General features: G+C 41.7%; 1 protein-coding gene across 3 annotated transcripts in view; it reads right to left on the reverse strand.

Annotated features, from left to right (window-relative positions):
- SNX13 (sorting nexin 13) overlaps nt 1–23510 on the reverse strand; it is an 85829-nt gene that overhangs the window by 30782 nt on the left and 31537 nt on the right. For all 3 annotated transcript variants that reach the window (XM_074269796.1, XM_074269794.1, XM_074269795.1), the window contains exons 3-12: nt 18061–18163; nt 17216–17305; nt 15016–15137; nt 10061–10182; nt 9766–9867; nt 6799–6887; nt 5695–5778; nt 5219–5357; nt 788–876; nt 453–552 (exon numbers count right to left, since the gene is read on the reverse strand). In XM_074269796.1, the coding sequence (XP_074125897.1) occupies nt 453–552; nt 788–876; nt 5219–5357; nt 5695–5778; nt 6799–6887; nt 9766–9867; nt 10061–10182; nt 15016–15137; nt 17216–17305; nt 18061–18163 (1040 nt within the window). The remainder of the gene's footprint in view (nt 1–452; nt 553–787; nt 877–5218; nt 5358–5694; nt 5779–6798; nt 6888–9765; nt 9868–10060; nt 10183–15015; nt 15138–17215; nt 17306–18060; nt 18164–23510) is intronic.

Below are 23510 nucleotides of genomic sequence, written 5' to 3' on the forward strand. Positions count from 1 at the left end.
CATTGGGATTTCAATTAAGACCTATAAAATCATTTCTATTCATTTCAAAAAATTGAACATTTTCATAACACAGCACTGCTGAAAGTGTTTGGAGGAGCTTCGCTCACAAAGATCACACTCTCAGAAATAACAAAGGGCAGCGGGACATCGTGGACAGAAGGTGAACCTGGGGCAGAAGCAAACCTGGCTTCTGGTTCCACATCAGAGTGCCCCAAGCGGTCCCCCAGGGCTTTAAATGGCAAGGAAGCCATCAATCAAAATTGGGTCAGGAGCTCCTGACACTGATGGCATCTGAGCACCAGGAGCATCTCTAAGGTTTACATTATTTCAAAACTGTATTGATCTCCAATGTCGCAAGGACTTGAAAATCTGCTCCTCATCAATAGTTTCTTGCTCGTAACATGATTAGTATCTTAAACACCAACCTTGTTTTCATGTCAAGTCTTACCTACCCATGAAAAATTGTAGTGCAACATTGTCTACAAGAATGCTGTCCAAGGGGACTGTGCAAAGTTTCCCAAAGTGTGCTGCCAGTTTCACAGTATCTATTTCCTGAAAAGACAAGTGAAAGAGGACAATATTATCTCTCAAAATTCTTCTTATCTTCATAGGAAATAATCAAGACATAAAAGCATCAAGCAGACTTCCCGCCTTACACATAAAAGGCAAAGATAAGCAACTCAAAGCAAAGGTAGCTGATCACTTTTGCAATGGTGAATGCTGAAAACTATCTTTGCATATATTTTGAAAATTAAAAGCTATTATTTAAAAAATTTACATTACTTACTTTGCCTGACTGCAACCTCTGTATTCTGGAGTCACATACTTTCTTTACAAATAATAAACTATTAATCTGATTTTTGATAGTGTTGATATCTAAAAATAAACACAATGAATGTACATATTAGACTCTTAAGTATATGTCATATATATATATATTTCAATATGTAAACACTATAATTTAGCCAAAAAACCCTCTTAATTTATTTTAATGAAAGATAAAATATAAGTAATAAAATATAACTGTTTAAGTAAATTTATGCTTGTTCTGATATCATCACTCCGATGGGTAACAGGGAAAATTCTATCCTTCTCTTCTAACAGTTCATCTGCTTGATAATCAGCAGAAAATAAAATGATATACTCTGATACACGGCAAAGATGTAATATACACCATGCATATCTAATACATGAAACATATATCTATATCTATCTATATAAAATGATGAAGACACTGAAAGTTTTAGCAGTACATTAACCAAGATTCCACCTTCAGCTGCGACAAACAAAAATGGCTAACACACAAGACTGGCTTCTGCTTTGCACAACCCTAGGTGAACCACCTCTCAAGTGAGGGATCAGGGGCATTTAGGGAGCACACTTACAAACTTCATCTTGGTAAGGAGAGAGCAGCTGCACTACCTTTAGTGTTTAGAAGGGATCGGTCCTCCACTGAGTAGACTTCCTGCTTACACACCTGAGTGGACAATCTGCACTTTTATTGCACATTTGATCGATGAACGAATGCTTGACACTAAGTCAGGCCAAAGGGAAGCTACAAGAACAGAGAAGTCAGAGAAGATGACTCCTTTCCTTAAAGATGACAATCTAGATGTGATGACTAAGAAGAAATTAGTACTTTTTCAATAGATGGGATGCTGTTTTCATTAATGTTTCCATTTTTATTTAGGAGGCCCCCAGAGATTCCCCCACTGCGAGTGACTTCTTTTTTCCTTTTATTTTTAATCTGAATTTATATACCAAAAAAGGCATTTCCAAACAGAAAAATAACAAAGAGAACTATAGAGGAAACTGTAGAGGGCTGAAACTCTGAAAAGGTGTACTTGAATCAGACAGCAGAGCACTTAAGGCTAATTAATTACCTAGATGATGTGAGATAATGGCTCTATATACATATATTTAGATGAGATGATGATGTGATGGCTCTCCTCACCATTGGTGCTTCCTGAATGTGTGGTGGTGAGGTAATTGGAGGCAAGGACTGGAGGGCTGAAGGAGAGAGTCAGAGTCGCTCTGACGCAGGACCAGGAGGAGAGAGAATTCAGGCTTCAGACTCCAGAGTCCAGGATTCATCTTTGGCAAGCCATGTGGCAGCTTGCCTGCCTCCTTCACTTCTCCTAAAGACCAAGGACTTTGACTGATCCTGACTCTGATTCCGAGGCCTTCCAGAGAGCTAACCCAGACATTACAGGAAACCACAAACTCCCATTTTATACAGCTTGATAGTTTACACTCATATACTAAATTCCATATATTGCATTCAAGAAGTGTCCAGCTTGTCCATGCTTCGGATTTTACCTTCTTTCTGCTCGCTTATGTACATTTTAAAAATGTTCCAATGGCCGTTAGCTTTTGACACCACAACTGTTAACTTGTCTTTGTGTTTTTGTTGGGAGCCTATGGTCCACAGCACACCAGGCCCTCCTCTCCTTCATTATCTCCCAAAATCTGTCCAAGCTCATTTCACTGCTTCCATGACACTCTATCTCCCTCATCCTCTGCTGTCCCCTTTTCCTTTACCTTCAATGTTCCCATTGAAGGAACATTGAACAATGTTCAATGTTCAGGATCTTTTCAAATGAATCCCAACTTATTGTGTAGACAAAGTAAGTTTCAGCTGCAGTACCTGACTCTCCAGAGAAAAGCCTGAATTAATTCAAGTTTTGAATAATCTGAACTCCTTACTGTCTAAGAGATTCTCGCGTCTTCTCCAGCACTACAACTTGAAAAGAGGTTCTGCAGCGTTCAGCTTTCCTTATACTCCAACTCTCAGTCATACACTGCTACTGGAAAAACCACAGCTTTGACTGTACAGACCTTTGTCAGCAAGGGGCTATCCCTGCTTTTCAGCATATTATCCAGATTTGCCATAGCTTTCCTTCCAAGGAACAAGCAATTTTCATTTCAAGGCTGTAGTCAATGTCTACAGTGATTTTTGAGTCCAAGAATATGTAAACTAACACTGTTTCCATCTCTTCCTCCTCAATCTGCCGGGAAGTGATAGAACCAGATGCCATGAGCTTATACACACACACAGACACGCACACACACATTTTTTTTTTTTTTTTACAGTAAGCTCCAAATTAGCTTTTACACTCTCCTCTTCTACCTGCGTCAAAAGGCTTCTTAACTCTTCTTCACTTTCTGCCATTAGAATGGCATCATTGGCTTACCTAAAATTGTTAATAGTTCTCTTGGCAAGCATAATTCCAGCTTTTGATTTTTCTAGTTTGGCATTTCATATGATGTGCTCTACTTCTAAGTTAAATAAATAAGATGACAATATACAGCATTGTTGTACTCCTTTTCCAATATCTTAAACCAATTATTTGGTTCTGAGTGCTGCTTCTTGACCTACATACAGGTTCCTCAAGAGACAAGTACGATAATCTGCACCTCCCATCTCCTGAAGGCTACCAAGCTTCATCAGAAGTATTCTGAAGACTTGGCTGGCTTTTGCATTTGGTTAGAGAGCTGAAGCCTTTTAAAATGGTTTTTCTTTACCAAGCTGTTCTTGTAAGAATTGTTCTCGAAGTTCCATCCATGTCCCTTTGTTTACAGTCCACAGATTGGAAAATTGTCCTCTTATTTCTTAGGGAAAATAATATTTCATTACAATCACAAAGGATGATCTGTTTAGTCCTTTTTCAATTTGGGAGTCACTCTGGAATTCTTGTTCTTTGCTTTTCTATTTTTCCCCCCCTTAGTCCTTCTTTCAGGAAGCCTGTTTTACCTCGGGCCGGTTTCCTTTCAGTTTCACTCCCCCCCATCCTATCCTTGCTAGTAATGTCTGTTAAGTCTGATTCACATTCAGATCTAATTCGAGAGAGAGAGACGAGAGATGAGAGAGACGAGCGAGAGAGAGAGAGAGAGAGAGAGAGAGAGAGAGAGTGTGTGTGTGTGTGTGTGTGTGTGTGTGTGAGTGTGTGTGTTATCAACCTTTTATCTGGATACTTTTTTTTTAATCATGGCAGCAATTCCTGTGCCAGTCACCCCACCAGCCAGGCGGTCTCACTAGTCCAGCTGAAGCAGCAGAGCCCTTTGAGGGAGACACGGGAGGTGGCAGGTGTAAGTCGGATCATCACTACCTTGACACCATTTCCCTTTAGACGCTGAGCTGAGGTTCTAGATTTTTCAGTTTTCATTTATGATTTCTTGAAATATAGTTTTCCTGCCTTTTTTTTTTTTTTTTTTTTTTTTTTTTTATAAATCATGGTTTTCAGGGAAATCCAAGATTCTTAACTATTTATGATTTTTCCTCTAGAGTTTTTAATTTTTTAAAATGTCTTGCTTCAACTCTTCTGGGTCTCTAAGCTTTGTGATGGGCCAAAACTTGCTGTACTTTTGGGTAAGGTCACGAGTTCTTTTGTCCTGAGGTCACAGTACACTCCACTTGCCAAGGTAAGGTCACCTTGAATTTTAAGATTTTTGGGGGAGGCCTTCAGGACTTTTCTGTGGCATCTCAAGTCAGAAGAGAGTATTAGGGAACCCGGAGCCCTTGTGTACTTCCACTGTCCCAGGCTAAGTGCTCCAATACCACTTGGGTTATCACTACATTCACCTTGAGGTTTTCAAGGCCTCCAGGGGAACTCTGACATGTGCCCGGGGCTCTCTCCAGAGAACTTTCTTGTGGTTGCTACTACTGTCACACAGAGCCTTTCTCTGGTCTCCTGGTCACAGGAAGGAAGCAGGCTGCGTGGTTCCTATCCCTCTTCCTACTGCTTGCAGAGGAAGCCTAGAAGCAGGGTGAAAAGCAGCTGTTCGGGAGCCAATGTGGCCAGAGCTGGCAGTCTCCCTGTCTCCTCGAGCAGAATGTCTGAGCACACTGAGACTTCTCCCTGAGGGTCCAAGAGAAGCCCCTTGATATCCTTGTCACCCAAAGGGATATGCAGCCATTTCTCTTGGTTTTTTTAAGGGACATTTTGAAAATCAATGAGAGGCTCCATCACTAGCTAGTCCAACCTCCTTCTCCGGCTGGCCCAATTGGATGTATTTGTTTCCCCCTGCACCGGACACACACCCTGTGGGGATAGCAGGCCATGGAGGGGTGAGGGCAGCTGCCTTCTCTCCTGGCTTCCTATCCCTCACAGGGGGCTCTAGGATCTTTCCTGAAATGCAATGCCATACTTGGCTTTAAAGACAGAGTGACATGGGAACCCAGAAGTCTACAATTTAGGGCTTAAGGAGCCTTACTTACCATCACCTGCAGTATCCAGGGACCGAAGATATTGTAATTCTTCAACAGCCTTATCCCGGACTGCTTCGAGCTCACCCACGTTGTCACTTAATTTAATAATGTTCATAAAGGCCTCATAGTTGCAATTGGAATCACGAATCTATGGGACAAAAATCTGAAAATTTAGGAGGCCAGTTCATGAATTAAGAAAAATTATGTCTCTATACAAATGTTTAATCTATTCTTCTCTAAATGAACTTAGGTTCATTTTTAGTACACCCTGATCAATCACAAAGAATTTTGAAAAATCATTTGAAATGCACCAAATATTAAAAAAAATATATATATATATTTTGAATATCCTGCTGCCCTCCGAAGTTGATATAAAGCTGATCTGTCATCTGCACAAAGGCAATTTTCTTTCAAAGCAACCACAAAATTTCAAATTATGTTTTTAATATATTAGAGTGAAGTTAAAAAACCATTATAGCCCTTACCATCCATATGACGTACTGATTAATATAATCAGGATCACTGAGTTGGTTTATTAATGGAAGAAGAATTCCACGTGCAAGGATTTCCTAAAAATAAACAAACAAAAAACCACATTTAATTCTCTCCCATTTCTCTAGGAAACATTTATGAACAATTATTCTGCCAGAAACACCAACACTGATCCACGAACAATCTAACATCATAAAACTTTAAAATAATGAGCAAGAGAAGGTTTCAGAAACATCAACATTGATTCTTGCTTTGCTGGACTCCTCTCCAACTCCCGAATGTAAACCTGGCCCTTAGCCGGAGCCTGCTTCCCAGGAAGACTTTCCTGAACATTTCCATCCAGCCACTCTTACTGACTCTACCAATGTTTCTCCAAATATGATCCAGAGACTCGTCAAGAATCTAAGTCCCTTCCAGTGGATTCATGAAGTCAAAACTATTCAAACTAACACTAAAATGGGTTCATTTTTGATATAGCAAATGTCCATAGATAAAACGCACATCAACAAAGGTCTCTCTCTCTCTCTCTCTCTCTCTCTCTTTTTTTTTTTTTTTTTTTTTTTCGGGGGGAGAGGGGAAGAGAGACACTTATTTTTTTCCAAGTATAAAGGGGTCCTCTGTGAACTGCCGATCTATACAAATCAGAATCAAAGGCAGTCACTATCTGCTAAGCAAATGAAAGCACAAGTGAAAATAATGGGACTTGGCTTTTCTTCTGCCTCTATGTTTTGGAGAGAGGCCTCAGACCCATCAAAGAGGCAGACCGCAGAGCCATGGGGACCCTCACGGACTTCTGATGGCTCTGTGAAAAGCAGGACCAAACGACTAACGTGACTTGCCATGATAAGATGGTGGAGGGAAAAGGGCTTGGGGACATGTGGTTGTAAAAACCAAAAAAGTGCCAGCACCTAAACCTCCTCCTCAGCACGTGGGAGAGGCAAGGAAGACCGAGGCATTGGTGATGGCAGGGAACAGATAGGCCGTGACCCATTCTGGACGTCCATCCGAGCCATGTGAAGAACCATATAACAGAGAGGGGCTGAGGGCCGGCCCAGAAGGAGCCCCAGGGGCTGAGCCAAGAAGATGCAAAAGCTTACCCTGACAAAGTATCGCATGATCTTGTTCTGGAAGTCTCCAGGAGGTAGCAACAAATACAGTAAAACCTCACACAGATCCCTAAGGAATCCTAGAAGGCAGAGAAAAAACAATCAGTCACGCCAGGGCGCGAGCCAACAGGACTTCCAAGTCCCAGGGCTCTCGGGGCAGTAAAAGGCACATTACAGGGGAGGAAACCTTGGGCTGAGGAGGTCTCCAGCTCATCTAAATGGTGGGCTCCTGATCATTTTCCTACTTGTTATTGATTCACTCTTCCCGTCCTTAAAAATATTAATTCTGTAGGTGCTCCTCACACATTGAACTTTCCTGAGATATCTTCTCTCATCAGAAAAGCTCTTTGGTTTTCTAACTGTAACAGCTTGTGACTTTGGTGGCAAGCACACCCCAGCACAGAGACACAAAGTGTACACTTCTCTACTGTTCTCCAGATAAGATACTGGCTATTAATCATCCTGGGACAAGTTGGAGTCTTTAGTTTTAGCCACAGAGCCACTGAAAGCTCTGTAGAATTGACATTATGAAAGACTTTCAGTTTTCTCCAAAGAGCTTCTATCTGACTTCTAATATTCTTCACATCCTAATAATATAATGAGCACAAAGTCAATACTAACGAAATCCTGGAAAAGTGTGAGTCAATTTCTTGGTATTTCTTTTCTTGGTGAACAATCACAATGGAAAACACTAAACATCATGTACTTTTCCTGTGCTTCCCGGAAGGCACTTACTACAAGGTTCCTCTCTGCTCTCGGGAATTATGGGGCCAGAGGAAGACGTTGATAAATTCATCTCACAGAGACGCAGGCTCTCAGATTTAGTGCTGGATGATGGGATCACTAAGCCGAACTTCCTTTATTACCAGTTCTAAGGAAGGAGCGCCTCCACATCAACATTTATATGTTAAAAGAAGAGTAGACCAAAGACTCTGGAGAGTTTTATTTGCCATAGCACCCAGTCTGACGTGTCCACACTCAAATGGCACCGCATTATACGACTCCACTCAAAGGTTTCAGTTTTGTTTCTATATTAATATGTTTGGGCATAAGAAATATTTTTACAACTCAAGGTCCATTGAAATAAAAATCTAATTTTTTAAAAAAGGTCAAAAGGGAATCAATTTAATCTGCTATGAAGAAAACAATGAACAGCATCTACATTCTGCCATCTTGGAACGAGAAGCGTGCTTGACAATTATGAGTCAGAGCGGTGGGCTAGCAAGGCCCCACGAGACGGTCTATGAAGAAGACTGCGCTTGTGTCCCAGCAGCGCCCGCGTTCCAGCTAGGGCTGCTCCCTTTTCTCATTCTCTTAATCCCGGAGAATTCCCAAAATCTTTAGCCTCATATCTGTGTCACAGCCTACCCTGTCCTGGGTCTTCTCCAACACGCCACTCTGCGTCCCCACAGAACTCCCCATGTTGGGACAAGCAGCGGCCCAGAAACACAGGCATTAGGTTTGGAATAGCAATAAGGCTCCCAGGCCCCAAAGGAACGAAAGGACGATTAACGCCAATATAAAAAGTGTCCTTCCTCTGAAGGGCAGTCAAGAACTTTTTGATAGTAAGAATGGGACCTAAAGCTTTACACATTTTACACATACTGAAAAATCAAATCAAGAGCTGAATACCTGAATCTATATATCAATAGTCAATTTAGTCAAAGTTCAATTTCTAAAAGTGCGTTGAATATTTCACTTTTCAGAAAGTATCTATTACATAAAAGGCAAAGCCCAATAAACTTTTAAGCTGCTATATGAGATCTTGGTTTAAACTTTCAAAATAAAAGTAAATGTGGCAAAAATATAATAATGACTACTTTCTAATTTGTAAAGCTCTCTCATTCAATAACTCTTGTGAGTGTGAAAACAGCCTGAGGGCGGTACCCGCAGGTCCCACTAAGGCCTCCCCAAGAACATCCAGACTCGACTGCCCTTGTCCCCGGGGCAGGGGCAGGGGGGAGCTGGGAATCCAACTATAAGCACAGCTCTCTACTCACTGGGCCATGTTCTCTAGCAGGAAACTTACCGATATTTAACCTCTTATTCCCCAAATAAATTGCATTCCCTATTCCCCAGAGTGTAAAAATGAAGGGAAAAAAAAAGGTCTTACTTCTAAATCCTGACTAAGCATTCAACAACTCTGATATCTGAGAGAAAAAAGCATGATGCTGTTTCTTTTTCTAGATGGATCCATTACAAAGGACAGGGAGAGAAATTAAACCTGTGGGTCATCTCTAAACTCGGTTTCACATCCTGTTTGAAACTGCCAAGTTCACAAGTGTTCTCAGGGAACTGAACGGAGAGCTGAGAACCTCTGGCTTTCTGTCTGCCTCTGCCTCCTACCAACAAGGAGGCAAGATGGCAGAAGGGAAGAAAGAGAGCTGGGGACCCCTCCTCAATCAGCCCAAGCCCTGAGCCACCAGGAACAAAAAATAATTGCCTGAAGCAACTGCAGACTGCTAGGGAACACCACCGTCTCAGGGCCGAGCCCAGGAAAGGTGGGTAATCCGTGTGGCAAAGATCCTGTCCCAGAACCGGGCTCTTGGAGCACTCCATCCCACACAGCTGGGGACAAGCCCTCTCCTCGCCCCTCCTGGACTTATCTAGAGAGACGGCTATTGCCCCCGTTTTATGGATCAAACATTTCTGCTCAATTTGATTACTTTTCCAACATCATGCACAAAATGAAAATTTACATCTAGTCAACAATCCTCTTCATCTACGCCCCCTTCTGGAGGCGAGAGCTCCTTATTGCACCCCTGGGGTGACTCAGAGCCAAAGGCCGCGTTCTGAATCCAGCTGGCCCTTCCACTTGGGAGCCCGTGACCTTCAGGGAGCCCCGACTTCAGCTTTAATGCTGGCTTTTGCCCTCTGCCCTTTCCAGCTAACTCCTCTTTAGGCGGCTTACGCACAGGCCCCACCTTTAGCAGGGTCATAACAAGGAAAAAAGGCCACCTTCTTCTTCTTTGGCAGAGGTGCAGACCAGGTCACGGCAGGTGTCCTTCTCCATCTCCACCTCCACCTCGAAGAAGGTCTCCACCAGGTCTTCGGCGGAACCTGCAGGAAGGAAACAGAGCTGGAGAGCCGATGGCCAGGGAGGCGAACCCGATGGCTGGGAAGGCGAGCCTGAAGGTTGGGGAGGTGAACCTGGTGGTTGGCCCTGGAACAAGGCCTACCTTTGACCCAAGGCCCACCTTTGGCTAGCCCCAAATCGAGGCCCACCTTTGACCAGCCCCAGCCCAAGGCCTACCTTTGGCCTGCTCATCCTTCTCAGCCACCTTCTGCTGGGCCTTCCTGAAAACGCGCAGGTGGGTGCCAAAGTCATCCACGATGCGGGTGGTGAAGTAAGGCTGCCAGTCTATCTCTTTCGACCTAATAACAGACACAAGGGAGAGGCGGGCATGAGCAATGCTGCGGACAGAAGGCAGGCCCCGGGCCCGGGGAAGCAGTGGGAGAGACATTCCCGGGAGCCCCTTCCAGGCAGGGGCATCTGACTGCGTTTCACTCTCATTCACGTGGCTCCTGTGAATCCTGCGGTGGCTCCAGGAACGGGCCAGCCATTCCCTCAGAGCCTTGCACAGAAAATATCTCAGGAACCTTCCTGATCCAGTTCCTCCCCATGTCCCGTAACAAAAGAACATAAAGCCTTCCCCCTTAGAAGGTAGCACAAAGAAAGCTGGACACTGTTAAAATAAGTGACGGCTCCCTGTTTCGTTTGCTATGAATCCGCGTTTGTTTGTGGAAGAACCAGTCTGGCCAGAGGCATTTCTTTTGCTCATTTTCTGTTTCATCTGTGTGGGGAACTTCATGGTGTGGAAAACTCTTTGAAGCTGCAGGAGGCCTGAGACACTTACAAGAGGCCAAGGGACGTGTCTTGGTCACATAAGGGATAAGTGTCAGAGGCAGCACTCCAACCTGGGCGCTGGGATTCAAAAGACCCTCCGATGGCCTCTCAGAGGCACGACTCGGGGAAAATGCCAAACGTCTGCTAGACGAAATCAAAGGAGCATAGTCACAGATGCCCCAGAGTCAGTCCATGATCCAAAACAATCCTCATTTGTCTCTGTAACTAATTCTAGGACAACGAAATGGAATCACTTTCTCAATAATACTTAGTCAATAATAAGCATTTATCAGTATTAAAAAAAAAAACTATTTAAAACACATTGATACACATACAGATTCATGATGAGAAGGCACTAACTAGACAAGCTAACAGATGAGTGGCAGGAAAGGGGAATGGAGGTCAGAGGTCCTGGCTCTGAATGTGGGCTTCATTTCTAACTCGTCTGGACCCGGGGCTGCTTTTCTCATATGAAAGATCTGAATAGGAATAGGATTAGAAGCTAAGTCTCCCCATTCTAAAGACTGTGATCTAATGAAACTTAGGTCATAAAAACCTCCCAAAGCAATAAAGCAGAAATGCAACATAAAGCAAGAAAAATGATATTCTGGGGGGGGGGGGGAAGAAATTTAGGTCAATAGAGGCTCCTTGTAGACAATCAACAATTAAATATTGAGGAATTCAGCTCCTGCATGGGCTCTGTTTCTTCCATGACCAGATTCCAGCAGAGGGCACCAAGAGCCAGGCAGAGAAGGCCCCAAGTCTGGGATTATCTCAGCAGGTAATGGCAGGAAGGAACATGCAAAGAGACCTGGGAATCGCCAAGTCCTTTATGTTAAGGGGCAGGTCAATCCTTCGAGAGCCTCCTCAGCTGTGGATCACAGCATCTGAAGGAGCTGTGGGTCAGCCTTTGCTGACACAGGTGTTGCTTGTGGACTGGGAATGAATAAATTGGAGGCAGAGGGAAGAGGAGGGAGGTCAGACAACGCAACAGCCTCTAGATCCGAGAGGTCAGAGATCAGCAACTGCCTCTCAATCTTCTGGTATCACCCTCTCACAAGAGGAGATCCGTTCTGGGTTGGATCTCCAGCTGCCACTGTCAGGCGGCTCCCATGTATCCCAATACCTTTACTGGAAGGAGGACAGGGAACTCTGGTGGTCATCAGCTTTTAAAAAAAAAAGTTATAATTAACCCAATGTATAATTTCCCCAGAAGTAAACATTAGTAAACATGAGTAAATTAGCAAAGGCTCATGGCATTAAAGTCAATTTTAATATTAATAATTATTAAATTAATAAATTTTCAATTTTAAAAAGCTGGGAGAGTGACAAGAAGCCCAAAGGAGCCATTTGGGGGTGGGGGATTGGATCATTTTGTGGCTAAATGTTTCAATGGTACTTATAAGGTCTGTCTAAGTCTTGACATGCACCAAATCTTACCTAACTCTTACAATAAGAAAGACCTCTCAATCTCCAGCCTAAACCTAAACTGTCAACTTTAAAATAACGAACAGCCTCGCCCGAGCCAAAAAGACCAGCAGAAGCCTTTTCTAGTAATCGTAGGAAAATGATTTTCAAATGTATCCCTATTTATTGGTTTTAGAAAAATAAAGATACTGTTTAGAAATCGTTTAGTGTAGTCCTTGAAAGGAGGTTCATTGAAACAGATTTGGAAGTCAGAAGATGAAACCATGAATGAGGTGCCATCTGTTCTCATCTCGAGTGTTCTGTTTAATTTGTTGATATTTAAGTCCATACTGATAACTTCCACTTAACATGTGTTAAACATAGGTCACAATTCACCACTTAGGGAATGACTTTTAAATATTATAAATAATGAAAATATCTAAGCGTCAAGATGATACTAAAAACTGAGATCGTTAGCCAAAAAACACCATTTCTGCTGAATCCGTACAAATACGTGTTTGTAACAGAAAGGTCTTGGGAGAGGGGCAGTACACAAATCTATTCCAAGATCCAACAAACACTAAACCAGGGAATGGATTCGTAAACAGAGTTAAAGACTGCTTGTGTCCATATGAGGACACAAGTACGGTTTTCAGCAAACATGTGGCCTGAGTTATTATTCAAAGCCATTTTCAAATAATTTATGGTAAGAATCTATCTGTCCAATAACCTTCTGATGTTACTCATCAAAGCAGAGCCATCTCATACTCTGTTCCTTCCTTCTTATGGCTAAATCGGCCAGAGCTTCTCTCCAGGCCAGTCCCTTCTCTCCTCTGACATGGCCCTGGCTCGGTCCTCCTTGCCCTGGGGTCGGCAGACCTCGGTTCTCTTCACCCCCATCCAGCCAAAGAAGGGGCTTCCCTAAAACTCAGATCTGACTATGTCAGATACAAAAACAAAACTCTGCTTGGCATTCAGAGCCCTCCCTCACCTCGCCCCTCCAAGCTCTCCAGGCCCCTCACCCTGAGACAGACTTCTTCTATCTAGTGACAAAACCCCCGACTGTTCCACAAATAAGACATGTCGGCTCTTGGCTCTGGGAATCCTCCCAGGGGGTGTGTGTCACCCATCCACTCTGTCCCTCCTCCATCCCAAATCCTGACCTCCCTGACGTTCTTTAAGCCCCAACTAAAATCCCATCTTTTATTGGAAGCCCTCCTTAACCCCCTTAATTCTAACGCCTTCCCTGTTAATTATTTCCTACTCATGATGGGCATAGAGTGAATGTATATATTTGCTTGCATGTTGTCTCCCACTTAGACTGTAAACTTCTTGAGGACAGGAACTCTTTTTCCTGTTTTTGTATCCCTAGCGCTTAGCCCGGGACAGTAGGTGCTTAATAAATACTGACTGATTGATTAGGGGACCTCTTCCAACCATTTCTACCACTTGGTGAATTAAAAAAATCAGACAGCCTTTTTCTAATTAATATGAGAGCTCAAAGAATCCTGATCCTCAGGCCTGAAGCTTCCTCTATCAAACAAGCCAAGCAAAGATTTCCCAAAGCAGCCCCTGGAGGCCTGAGGGAAGCCCAAGGCAGGGGGCGGTTAGCTGCCCCACTGAACTTCCAGTCTCCCTGAATTTCCCTGTGGCTGAGGGGAAATATGTCTTGTGTCTGGCTGAGGGTGCTCCCTCAGGGCCCTCCTTTGTCCTCTATCTTGGCAAAGGACCTTTGATCCTGGAGCACTTGGGCTCGCTCCTGGCTTATAGATCTTTTTCATGCACTTCCCTGAACTTCTCTTCAGCCTAGTTGCTGCTTGGGTTAATCCATGGACACCATGAAGCAAAGCAGAGAAGTCTCTTATTTTGCGTTTCTGGCTTTGCATCCACAAAATGTGGGGACTCTCTCAGGATACTCTAAGAGCCCCTCAGAGTGCCACTCACGGGGGATGTGATCACCTCAGGCTCAGGTTAAGACTCTCCTGAGCTTCTGGCCAGAGGTTTGTAGAGGTGATGCATCCTTGGCAGGAGAAGGAGGTCTTCAACCACACAGGGAGAAACAAAAATCTCAGAAATACAGCTAAGGAGCAAAATCGGAATCATCGACTTGTTCTGCTCTTCTCAATCCTAGGGAAGGCCCACAGTCAATGTCCATTCCCACAATTCCCAGAAGCAAACAGGGGTCAGTCAAAAATGGAGTCAAGGCTGAAATGCATTCATCCATCCATCCATCCACCCATCCATCCATCCATTCTTCCATCCACCCATCCATCCATCCACGTATTTATCCATCCATCCATCTGTATATTCATACATTTATTCACATATTCAACAAATACTTTTTCTGGGTATCCAACTATTAGCTTGCAATAATCAAGCAAAATGAAACTTTCTCATTACAAAGCTCAATCAATGGAAAGAGATGGAAGAAAATGCTTTTCTTTTGAATCAAATTAAGTAATCCCAGATAATCAGAAATGCAGAGCTGATAGAAGTTTCCTAAATCAAAAGACAACTTTTCCTCTAGCAGAATAAAAAGCAAGTTTAGAACATTCTAATCCCAAGGTAGGTCATCTGGATCTAATTAACACTTCCTGATCGCTGTTAAAAATAATTACAAGTCAAGTAGAACATTCAAAATGGATGGGGAATTTTACCACAGAAAACAAACAGAGTCAAGATTCAGCACAATCTCCTCAGAGCCCTAATTTCAGAGCTCTCCCCCCCCCCTTTTGATCCCAGCTGTTTGCCTGTCTCTCGACCTCTTCCTGCCGACCTTTTCCAGACCAAGGCTAAGAACATCTCCTTCCCCAACACTTAGATGGGCCCCTGGCTTCCCTCCAATCTCCCACCAGGAGCACTGGTGGCAGGCCTGGTCTCCGCCCATTCAGCAGGTCAGAACCCCCTTTCCTGCCCTTCACTTGGCGTGCTCCCCGCACAGCGCGCAGCCTCACCTGGTGGAGAACTGAATGAGCGCATTCTGGAGCATCTGCCTGATTTCGAGGAGAAAAGATTCATCATCGCTTAGTGTGTAATACCAATACTGGACATAATCCCTCAAGGAAAACTGGATAACCTGGAATGTCAGGGGAAAACACAGACACAGAATGCCGTTAGGCCAGGAAGGCAAGCGTACCGCCCCAAAGCCAAACCCAGCACCCCGGGTCTGTGTGGCCAGACCACGCTCACGCCTCCAGCGCCGCTCCAGAACCGCTTCTGGGAGGCACCTTCCCGGACCACATTCTGATAAAGGTGCGAGGTTCCCAGGAGAAAGGGAGTTCCCCACCAGGGGTACAATGCCGAGTGTGGTGATCTCCCAGCACCCTGAGGCTCCAAGGTATCTTACTACAGTATTTTTATGGATGAATGTTTTCCTTAATTAACCCACTTTGACACTATAGCTCATCTAGCCAAAATTTGGGTCACAATGAAAGCACAATCTCCATTTTGGTCCTCTGAAATAGAGTCATAAATTTTATTTAAAATATGCTAGGAGAAATATACACCAATGGATCAGCCAATGATATAACTTGAAGTTAACCTTTAGGAGGTTCACTTTAAAAAAAAAAAAGGGAATATCTAATTTTATAACGGCATTAAACAATATCAGATGTCTGCATTAGAAAAGTGGAGCGCAATCTGGATTATGCCCAGAGAGTTAAAAATTGTTTACCGTTTGACCCAGCAATAGCACTATCAGGTCTGTTTCCCCAAGTGATCAGGGCAAAAAGGAAAAGGACTTGTGCGTTCTGGAATAATGATAGCAGCTCTTTTTATAATGGTAAAGAATTGAAAAGTGAATTACGGAATCCTTGTAATGAAATACTAGTGCACTGTGAAATGATGAGCAGGTTGGTTTTAGGATTAGGTGGAAAGGCCTGCATGAAATAACGCAGAGGAAACCAAGACAACATTGCACGTAGTAACAGCAATATTGTTTGAAGAATAACTGTCAACAACTAAGCTATTCTGAGTATTATAAATATTCAGAGCAGCTACAAAATTTCTATGAAGGAAGATGCTCTCCACCTCCAGAGACAGAACTCATAAGAGAAAGATGCAGGGAATGGTTTTGCATGTGGACACATCCACACATGTATGCATGCATTTCAATGTATGTACATGCATGACACATCTGTGTCAACGGAGAACCTTCCCTGGTGTAGGATGTAAAGGGAGGGAGAGAGGGAGACAGAAAGTTTGAAATTTGAACTGTGAACAAAAAACTAATTTAATTTTTTAAAAAAAAGATCAATATGTTTTGCCCTTATTTGTTATTCTTCACATAACCCAAGGAGAAAGCTAGAAAATTTCTGACAACCCCAAATCCTAAAGAAGACTCCTTAATGTGTCCATCTATTAAAAGAAGCCCATTCTGAATAGCCATAAAGAATTATGCATTTTGCTTAGTACCACATAGGGCTTGCTGGGACAAGGTCCTCCTCTCCCTCACCACCCTGATCCCAAGCCCAGGAGCCTGGAGGAATGGGAGCAGAAGAAGCCATGAGGGCTGTTCTCCTTATTCCAATCCCACAACTCACTCAGATCCCACCAGGACCTCCCCTTCCTTCCCCCCTCTGTGCCAGTGGTCCCCTTCTTTGTCCCGCTCTCTCTATCACTTCCCAACATTGGTCGGGGACCTTGCAACCTCACCAGCTACGGAGCAGACATGGCCATTCCTGACCTTTGGATAATGACCGAGGCTGCAGTTCCCTCCAGGATCCTCGCTCCCTGCTGCAGCCACACGGTAAGTGCTAGGCCTTGCCAGACTCCCATCACGTAGAGACGAGGAGCTGCCGGAGACCCTTTCTTGGAAGCTGTGGCTGAACTGTCTGGGCGATTAGAGAACAGGGCCCATCTCCCTTCTCCACCTGTGTGCCCCACAATCAGCAGGGCGCTTCTGAGCTCAGCAAACACCTGCTATGGGGCTTTTCCACTCAATGCCTTGTTTTTCCTGCCCTAAAGGCACAATCCCATAGAGGGACACACACCCCTCACCCCACAGAGAGAATTCAGGCTTAGCTAGCAGCTCTTCCCAAGGACTGAACACAGTCATTCACATCATGGCAGTAATGAAGAGGACTGCTCGGCAATCACAAAGAGAAGCACATCCAGCACAGGAGGTGTTAAAGTCTCTTCCTCTGGGGCACTTACTTGCTGGAGAGGCTCATCAATGATATTGGCACCCGTCAATCTTCGATCAATTTTAATCATTCGAGCTTCCCGTCTCATTTCTTCTAAGCACTTAAAGAGAAGCCATCACATGTTACAAGAGTGTCTTATTTCAACATAAATACCCTTATCATTTAACCTATCACCCAACCAGTCACTCTGTAATCCTCTTCACTCATTTAAAAAAAAAAAAAAAAAAAAAAAAAAAAACGAAATATTTATAGAAAACCAATTTTTAAATTTTTTAAACCAATTTTCTAAAAATCCCATTAATTTTCTATTATGCTCTAATGTGAACTAAATTCTGACCACAGCCCTGTACCACAAGAATCACTAACTGATCATATCACAAAATCCAATGATTAAAAAGAATTACATCACCATGCAAAAAAATTATGTATCAAATGATTCTTTATGAGAAAAAACTGGGAGATTCAATTTCATATATTCCAAGTGTAACATAGATTCAAAGTGCTGTCACTGACATTCATTCTATCCTACTAAATGGAATTTATTATGCAAATAGATTTTCCTTTTGTTGTAATTTTGGAAAATTTCAAGACAAACTCCCCTTAAAGGCCTGAACTAGAGAATTGTTAAATACCGACTTAGCACTTAATAAGAACCTAACAATCATCAACATCACCATCACCATCATTACCACCACCACCATCACCACCACCACCACCACCACCATCATCATCATTACCATCATCATTACCAACACCACCACCATCATCATCGTTACCACCATCATCACCATCATCATCATTGTAAGAGCAGCTACTCTCCCCAGACACAGATGAATGGTCCCTGTCGGGCCTTACCTTAGGAATCCCTGTGGAAGTTGGAGGAAGAAAGGAGTGCTCACACTGTTCCAGGTACTTCTCAGAATTGTTTTTTCCAAACAAGAGAGTGACCACAAAACCCCTATGGAAAAGAGAGCACGTAGCTGTAGTTCCATAAACTGGATTCCACCATTTAAAAACTACCTCCAGTTTAATACCTTCTGGAGGTGCCAAATGAAGGAATTTGGAAATTAATTGCTAACACTGAATAATTATGTCATACACAGATCAAACAATGCTCACAAAACTATTGCAGAATTTTAAGTGACAAGTATTAGACTTTCAAAATTCCATGTTGACAAACATTTCTCACAAGCAAAAAATAACCCAAAAGTTATTCCATAAAAGAACAACAATTTTTTTTAAAAAATCCTCAGGAGAGCCACTTGTTTCTTAAGTCTTAAATTAATAAATTATCCAAGAGGGATAAAACAAATCTCCTTTTTTTTTAATTTTTTTATAAGAGTAGTAAGTACATTTCAATATAATATTTCTCAAGCACACTTTCATAAATGTTTATTCCTTTCCCTATATACCCAGCCTGTAATGAAGTTTGCCAATACTTCCCAAGTATTTTGGAATATTTTGAATATTTGGAGGAGTTAAAAAATCAAAGTATAAAAGCAAATTAATGTAGTTAGGGTCAAAGTACTTTGATTTAAATATCTAAACACGTCACCATCATTGGTCAATGATTCAAAAAACCTAAAAAAAAAGTTAATGTTTTCTATCTCAAAAAAAAAAAGTTAATGTTTTTCTATCTCATTTCATAACAGATAAATGCTTACTATGCTCTTACTAAGAAGAAAACAATGACAATAATTTTTTTGAATTCATGTTTTTCTTAAGGGCAGATGACAGTTGGAGGTAGTGGTGAGTGACAATGGTGATGATAATAGCAGCAGCTAACTTTTATACAGAACTTTAAGTATGAAAAGCAACTTTAAAAAATATTATCTCATGTTATCCTAAACAACCCAAAGAGAAGTAGATACTATTATCATCACCAATTCAAAGATGTGGAAACTGAGTCAGAGGGCAAATGGCTTGCCCAAAGTCACAAAGCTCATTTATGTCTAAGGTTGGCTTTGTAGTGCTTCCTGACTCCAGGCCCAGCACTCCGTCTATTGTGCCATTTAAATGTCTAAAACAAACAAACAAACAAAAAAAAAAAAAATCACAACACCAGAAGAGAAGGATAAATCACCCAAAGTAGATTAGACACATCCAAATACTCAGAACTGGACTGGCTTCCATTATAATGGCCTACTCTCATGACTACGATTTAGATATGCTCAAGAAATTAAAAATTAATTCTGTTAATAAACAAGGAAATATTTACATAAAAGTAGTATTAAAAAGAAATCAAATCATCTTTCCTTGCATTAAAACTATTACCGAAAATCCAACAACAGTATTTGCAAATTCCTTTTCCAATTCCAGAGTATCTTCAAATAATCCAGACATTTGGTGCTAAAATGTTTTAAGTTTTATTTAAAAACAAGTGAAGGAATCTTCGCATGCAATTTAAGTGGGCAAATCAAATGAAAAATCATAAAGTTTTGTTTAAAAAAAAAAAGTCTCTTATTCCAACTTGATCCTATGTGCTAATCAGTATTTGCTGTAGAAAACCTAGCCCCTGGAGAGACTTACATGAACTGATGCTGAGTGAAATGAGCAGAACCAGGAGATCACTATACACTTCAACAACAATACTGTATGAGGATGTATTCTGATGGAAGTGGATATCTTCAACATAGAGAAGATCTAATTCAGTTCCAATGGATCAATGATGGACAGAAACAGCTACACCCAGAGAAAGAACACTGGGAACTCAATGTAAAATGTTTGCACCATTGTCTTTCTACCCAGGTTACTTATACCTTTGGAATCCAAGTAGTAGTATTCCATCACAATTACAAACCACAACTTGTCCAGGAATTTCTTTTTTCCCTGATCATCTTTGGAAATAGAACTGGCCATGGTATTGCTGGAACAAAGGGTACAGGCAGTTTAATAACTCTTTGGGCATAGTTCCAGATTGCACTCCAAAATGGTTGGATCAATTTACAATTCCACCACCAACAAATTAGTGTCCCAATTTTTCCATATCCTCCAACATTTGTTTTTTTCCCATTCAATCACTTTAGAATCATTACTAAATGACTTGCTGAAAAATCCACTGAATTTAAAGACAGATGCTGGCTAGAAACAGGGTTTTAAGAAGCCTATGCCCACAACTGCAGTCATTCATCCTCAAAGAGAGGCAGCTGTCTATTCCTTGTAACTGTGATGACTCCAGCAGAGTGGGGCCTTCCAGCCACCAAATGGGAGGGCCTCTCAGGCCTGAGGCGATCCTCAGTTGGCCTCTGAGCCCCCCAAACTCTGAAACAGGCCTCTGAGGCCCTGGAGCTTTCAGGGCCAGAATAACAGCACAAGCAGAGTGTAGATTTGGGCTGCTTAACTACATCTATTAATCTGTGTTTTTTACTGGAGAGGAGGGACTAGTAAAAGAAAAGGCTAATAGTAATGCCAATAAACAGAACCCCCCCCAAAAAAAATCATTTCTTCAATCACATGTAAAGACAATTTTTAACATTCATTTTTTAAGTTCTTTCTCCTTGAGATGATAAACAATTTGATAGAGGCTATACCCATGCAATCTGCAAAACACAAATATTGTTCATGTTGTAAAAGAAAATACAAACCAAAAAAACCCACCAACTCATCAAAAAAATAAGGTAAAAAATGGTATGTTTCTATCTGCATTCAGACTCCACAAATTCCTTCTCAGGAGGCAGATAGCATTTTTCATCCCAAGTCCTTCTGAATTGTCCTGGATCACTGTATTGTTGAGAACAGCAAAGTCCTTCCTGTTGAATCCTGTACAGCGTATTGCTGTTATTGCGTACCGTGCCCCGGTTCTGCTCCTTTCACTCTGTCTCTCAGTTCAGGGAAGTCTGTCACACATAACGGTATTCATCATAGACAGATGTCACTTGCTCAGGCATTCCCCTGCCGATGGGAATATCCCTTGAGTTTCTAATTCTGTGTGACCACAAAGAGCTGCTATAGGTCCTCTTCCTTTTTGTTTTTTATCTCTCTAGGATACAAACCCTATAGAGATACTGCTGCATCAAAGGGCAAATCCAGTTTTATAGCTAGTTAGATATAGTTCCAAAGTGTTTTCCAGAATGTTTGGATCAGTTCACAACTCCACTAACACTGCAGTCGTTATTGTTGCTGCTTAGTCATTTTTCAGTTGTGTCTGACTCCATTTCCTCAGCAAAAATCATGGAGTGGTTTGGCATTTCATCTCCAGTTCATTTTACAGATGAGGGAACTGAGGCAACAGGGTGAAGTGACTTGTCCAATTAAGTATGAGGCTGCTTTTGAACTCAGGTCCTTCTGTCTGATGTACCACCTATCTGCCTAAAATAGCATATGCCCCAATTTCCCCACATCCTCTCCAACATTTATCATTTTCCTTTTCTGTCATATTAACCAATCTGATAGGTGTGAGAGGTGGTACCTCAGAGTTGCTTTGATTTGCATTTTTCTAATCAATAATGACTTAGAACATTTCTTTTCATGACTTATAGACAGCTTTGATTTCTTTATCTAAAAATCATTTGTTCGTAGCATTTGGTCATTAGTCAATTGGGAAATGACTTGTAGTTTTATAAATATGACCTAATTCTCTATATATTTGAAAAATGAAATCTTTATCAGAGATACTTACTATTAAATTTTTTTCCTAAACTTTCTGCTTTCCTTATAATGTATGCTTTATTGATTTTGTTTGTGCAAACCCTTTTTGATTTAATATAGTCCATTTTATATATTGTAATGCTTTCTATCTCATTTGTAATACAAAAAAAATTTAAGTAACTAGAACAAAAGGAGATATGTGTAAAGTCTCCTATATATCTTTCTTTTAAAAAGCAAAGAAGTTTAAAATGAAAATTTATAATGTGGATGTGAAAATGTTCTCCCTCTTTTTGGTGTTTTAAGTTCAAAATTCAAAATTAAATTAAATTAATGCAATGTTATGATGAAATTTATTACCACTGCTAATTTTTGCGAACCACTTCATGGTATACGGTGTCACATCCTTAGCAGTTAATGATTTCTCTCTTTGTGATTAGAGAATAAGAGAGAACTTTTCAGCTATGTTACTGTGCAGTTGATACCAATGAGTAGTTTCCAAAATACTAAATAAAACTGTATTGTGAACTATCCTGATTAAATATGTAAGAGCCTAATTCCTTAAGGGTGCTAAGTGCTGACCTCCCTGAGCCTCAGGTTATCCTCACTGCTTCTTAAAATAAGGATAAGGAGGACACCTGGCACTGCCTAGGATAACTCAGAGGGCAGCTCCTCCTCCCCCGAAGCAGTTCCTCCCTTGAGAAGGAGGACTCAAGCACAAATGTTTATTTGTCTGAGTCCTCACTTTTGCGGTGTTCCCATGTGTGACCTTTCTGAGATTTTCTTTCTAATATCTTTAGAAATCAGTGATCTCTTTCAATAAATTAAGTAGCTCCAAAGATTACAAATCATTAAAATAGAGGAAAGTTCAAAGAATGGACATTCAAACTCTTTATTAATAGCATTCCTGTCGAACCATAGACATTTCCTAACGTGTATTGATGAAATATTGAAAGAGAACAAGATTTGAAAGTCAGTGCCCGGGGATTCCCCTTGAGACCCGGCCAGGTCCCCCTTCCCCAAGGCCTCAATTTCATCAACTGTAGTATGGGGAGGATGAAATAGACATGCTATGAAGTACGTCTTTAAATCTAGGATTTCATTAAAAAGAAAAGAGGTGGGGAGGAAGCAGCTGGGCGGGGCAGTGGATAGAGCACCAGCCCTGAATTCAGGAGGACCCGAGTTCAAATCTGGTCTCAGACACTTAACACTTCCTAGCTGTGTGACCCTGGGCAAGTCACTTAACCCCAAGTGCCTCAGCAAAAAAAAAAAAATAAATAAAAAAAAAGAAAATAACATTTACAGAAAACTTATTCAGTCAGTGCTTTTTTCAGGATAACAATCAATCAATCAAAACCTATTTATTAAATGTAAACCATGTGCCAGGCACTGTGCTAAACATTTCAAAAAGTAGAATTATTTCATCTCATAAAAATCCTGCAAGGTAGATGCTATTATTATCCCCATTTTTCAGATGAGGAAAATGAAACAAACAGATTAAGTAACATGGCTCAGGGTCTGGCAGCTGGTGGATGACTGAGACTGGATTAGAAATCAGGGCTTCCTGACTCCAGGCCATCGTTCTAACCACTGTTAATTATCTGTTCTTCATAGTATTCAAAAAAGACGTAGGATTAGTTCCACAAAAAAACCTAATTTAAATCAGTCTCACTTCTTTCTGCTCAATCTCTATCCACTACAGTGAGACAGAGAGACAGAGA

The sequence above is a fragment of the Sminthopsis crassicaudata genome, chromosome 5 (assembly GCF_048593235.1).
Source record: "Sminthopsis crassicaudata isolate SCR6 chromosome 5, ASM4859323v1, whole genome shotgun sequence".
NCBI classification, from domain to species: domain Eukaryota; kingdom Metazoa; phylum Chordata; class Mammalia; order Dasyuromorphia; family Dasyuridae; genus Sminthopsis; species Sminthopsis crassicaudata.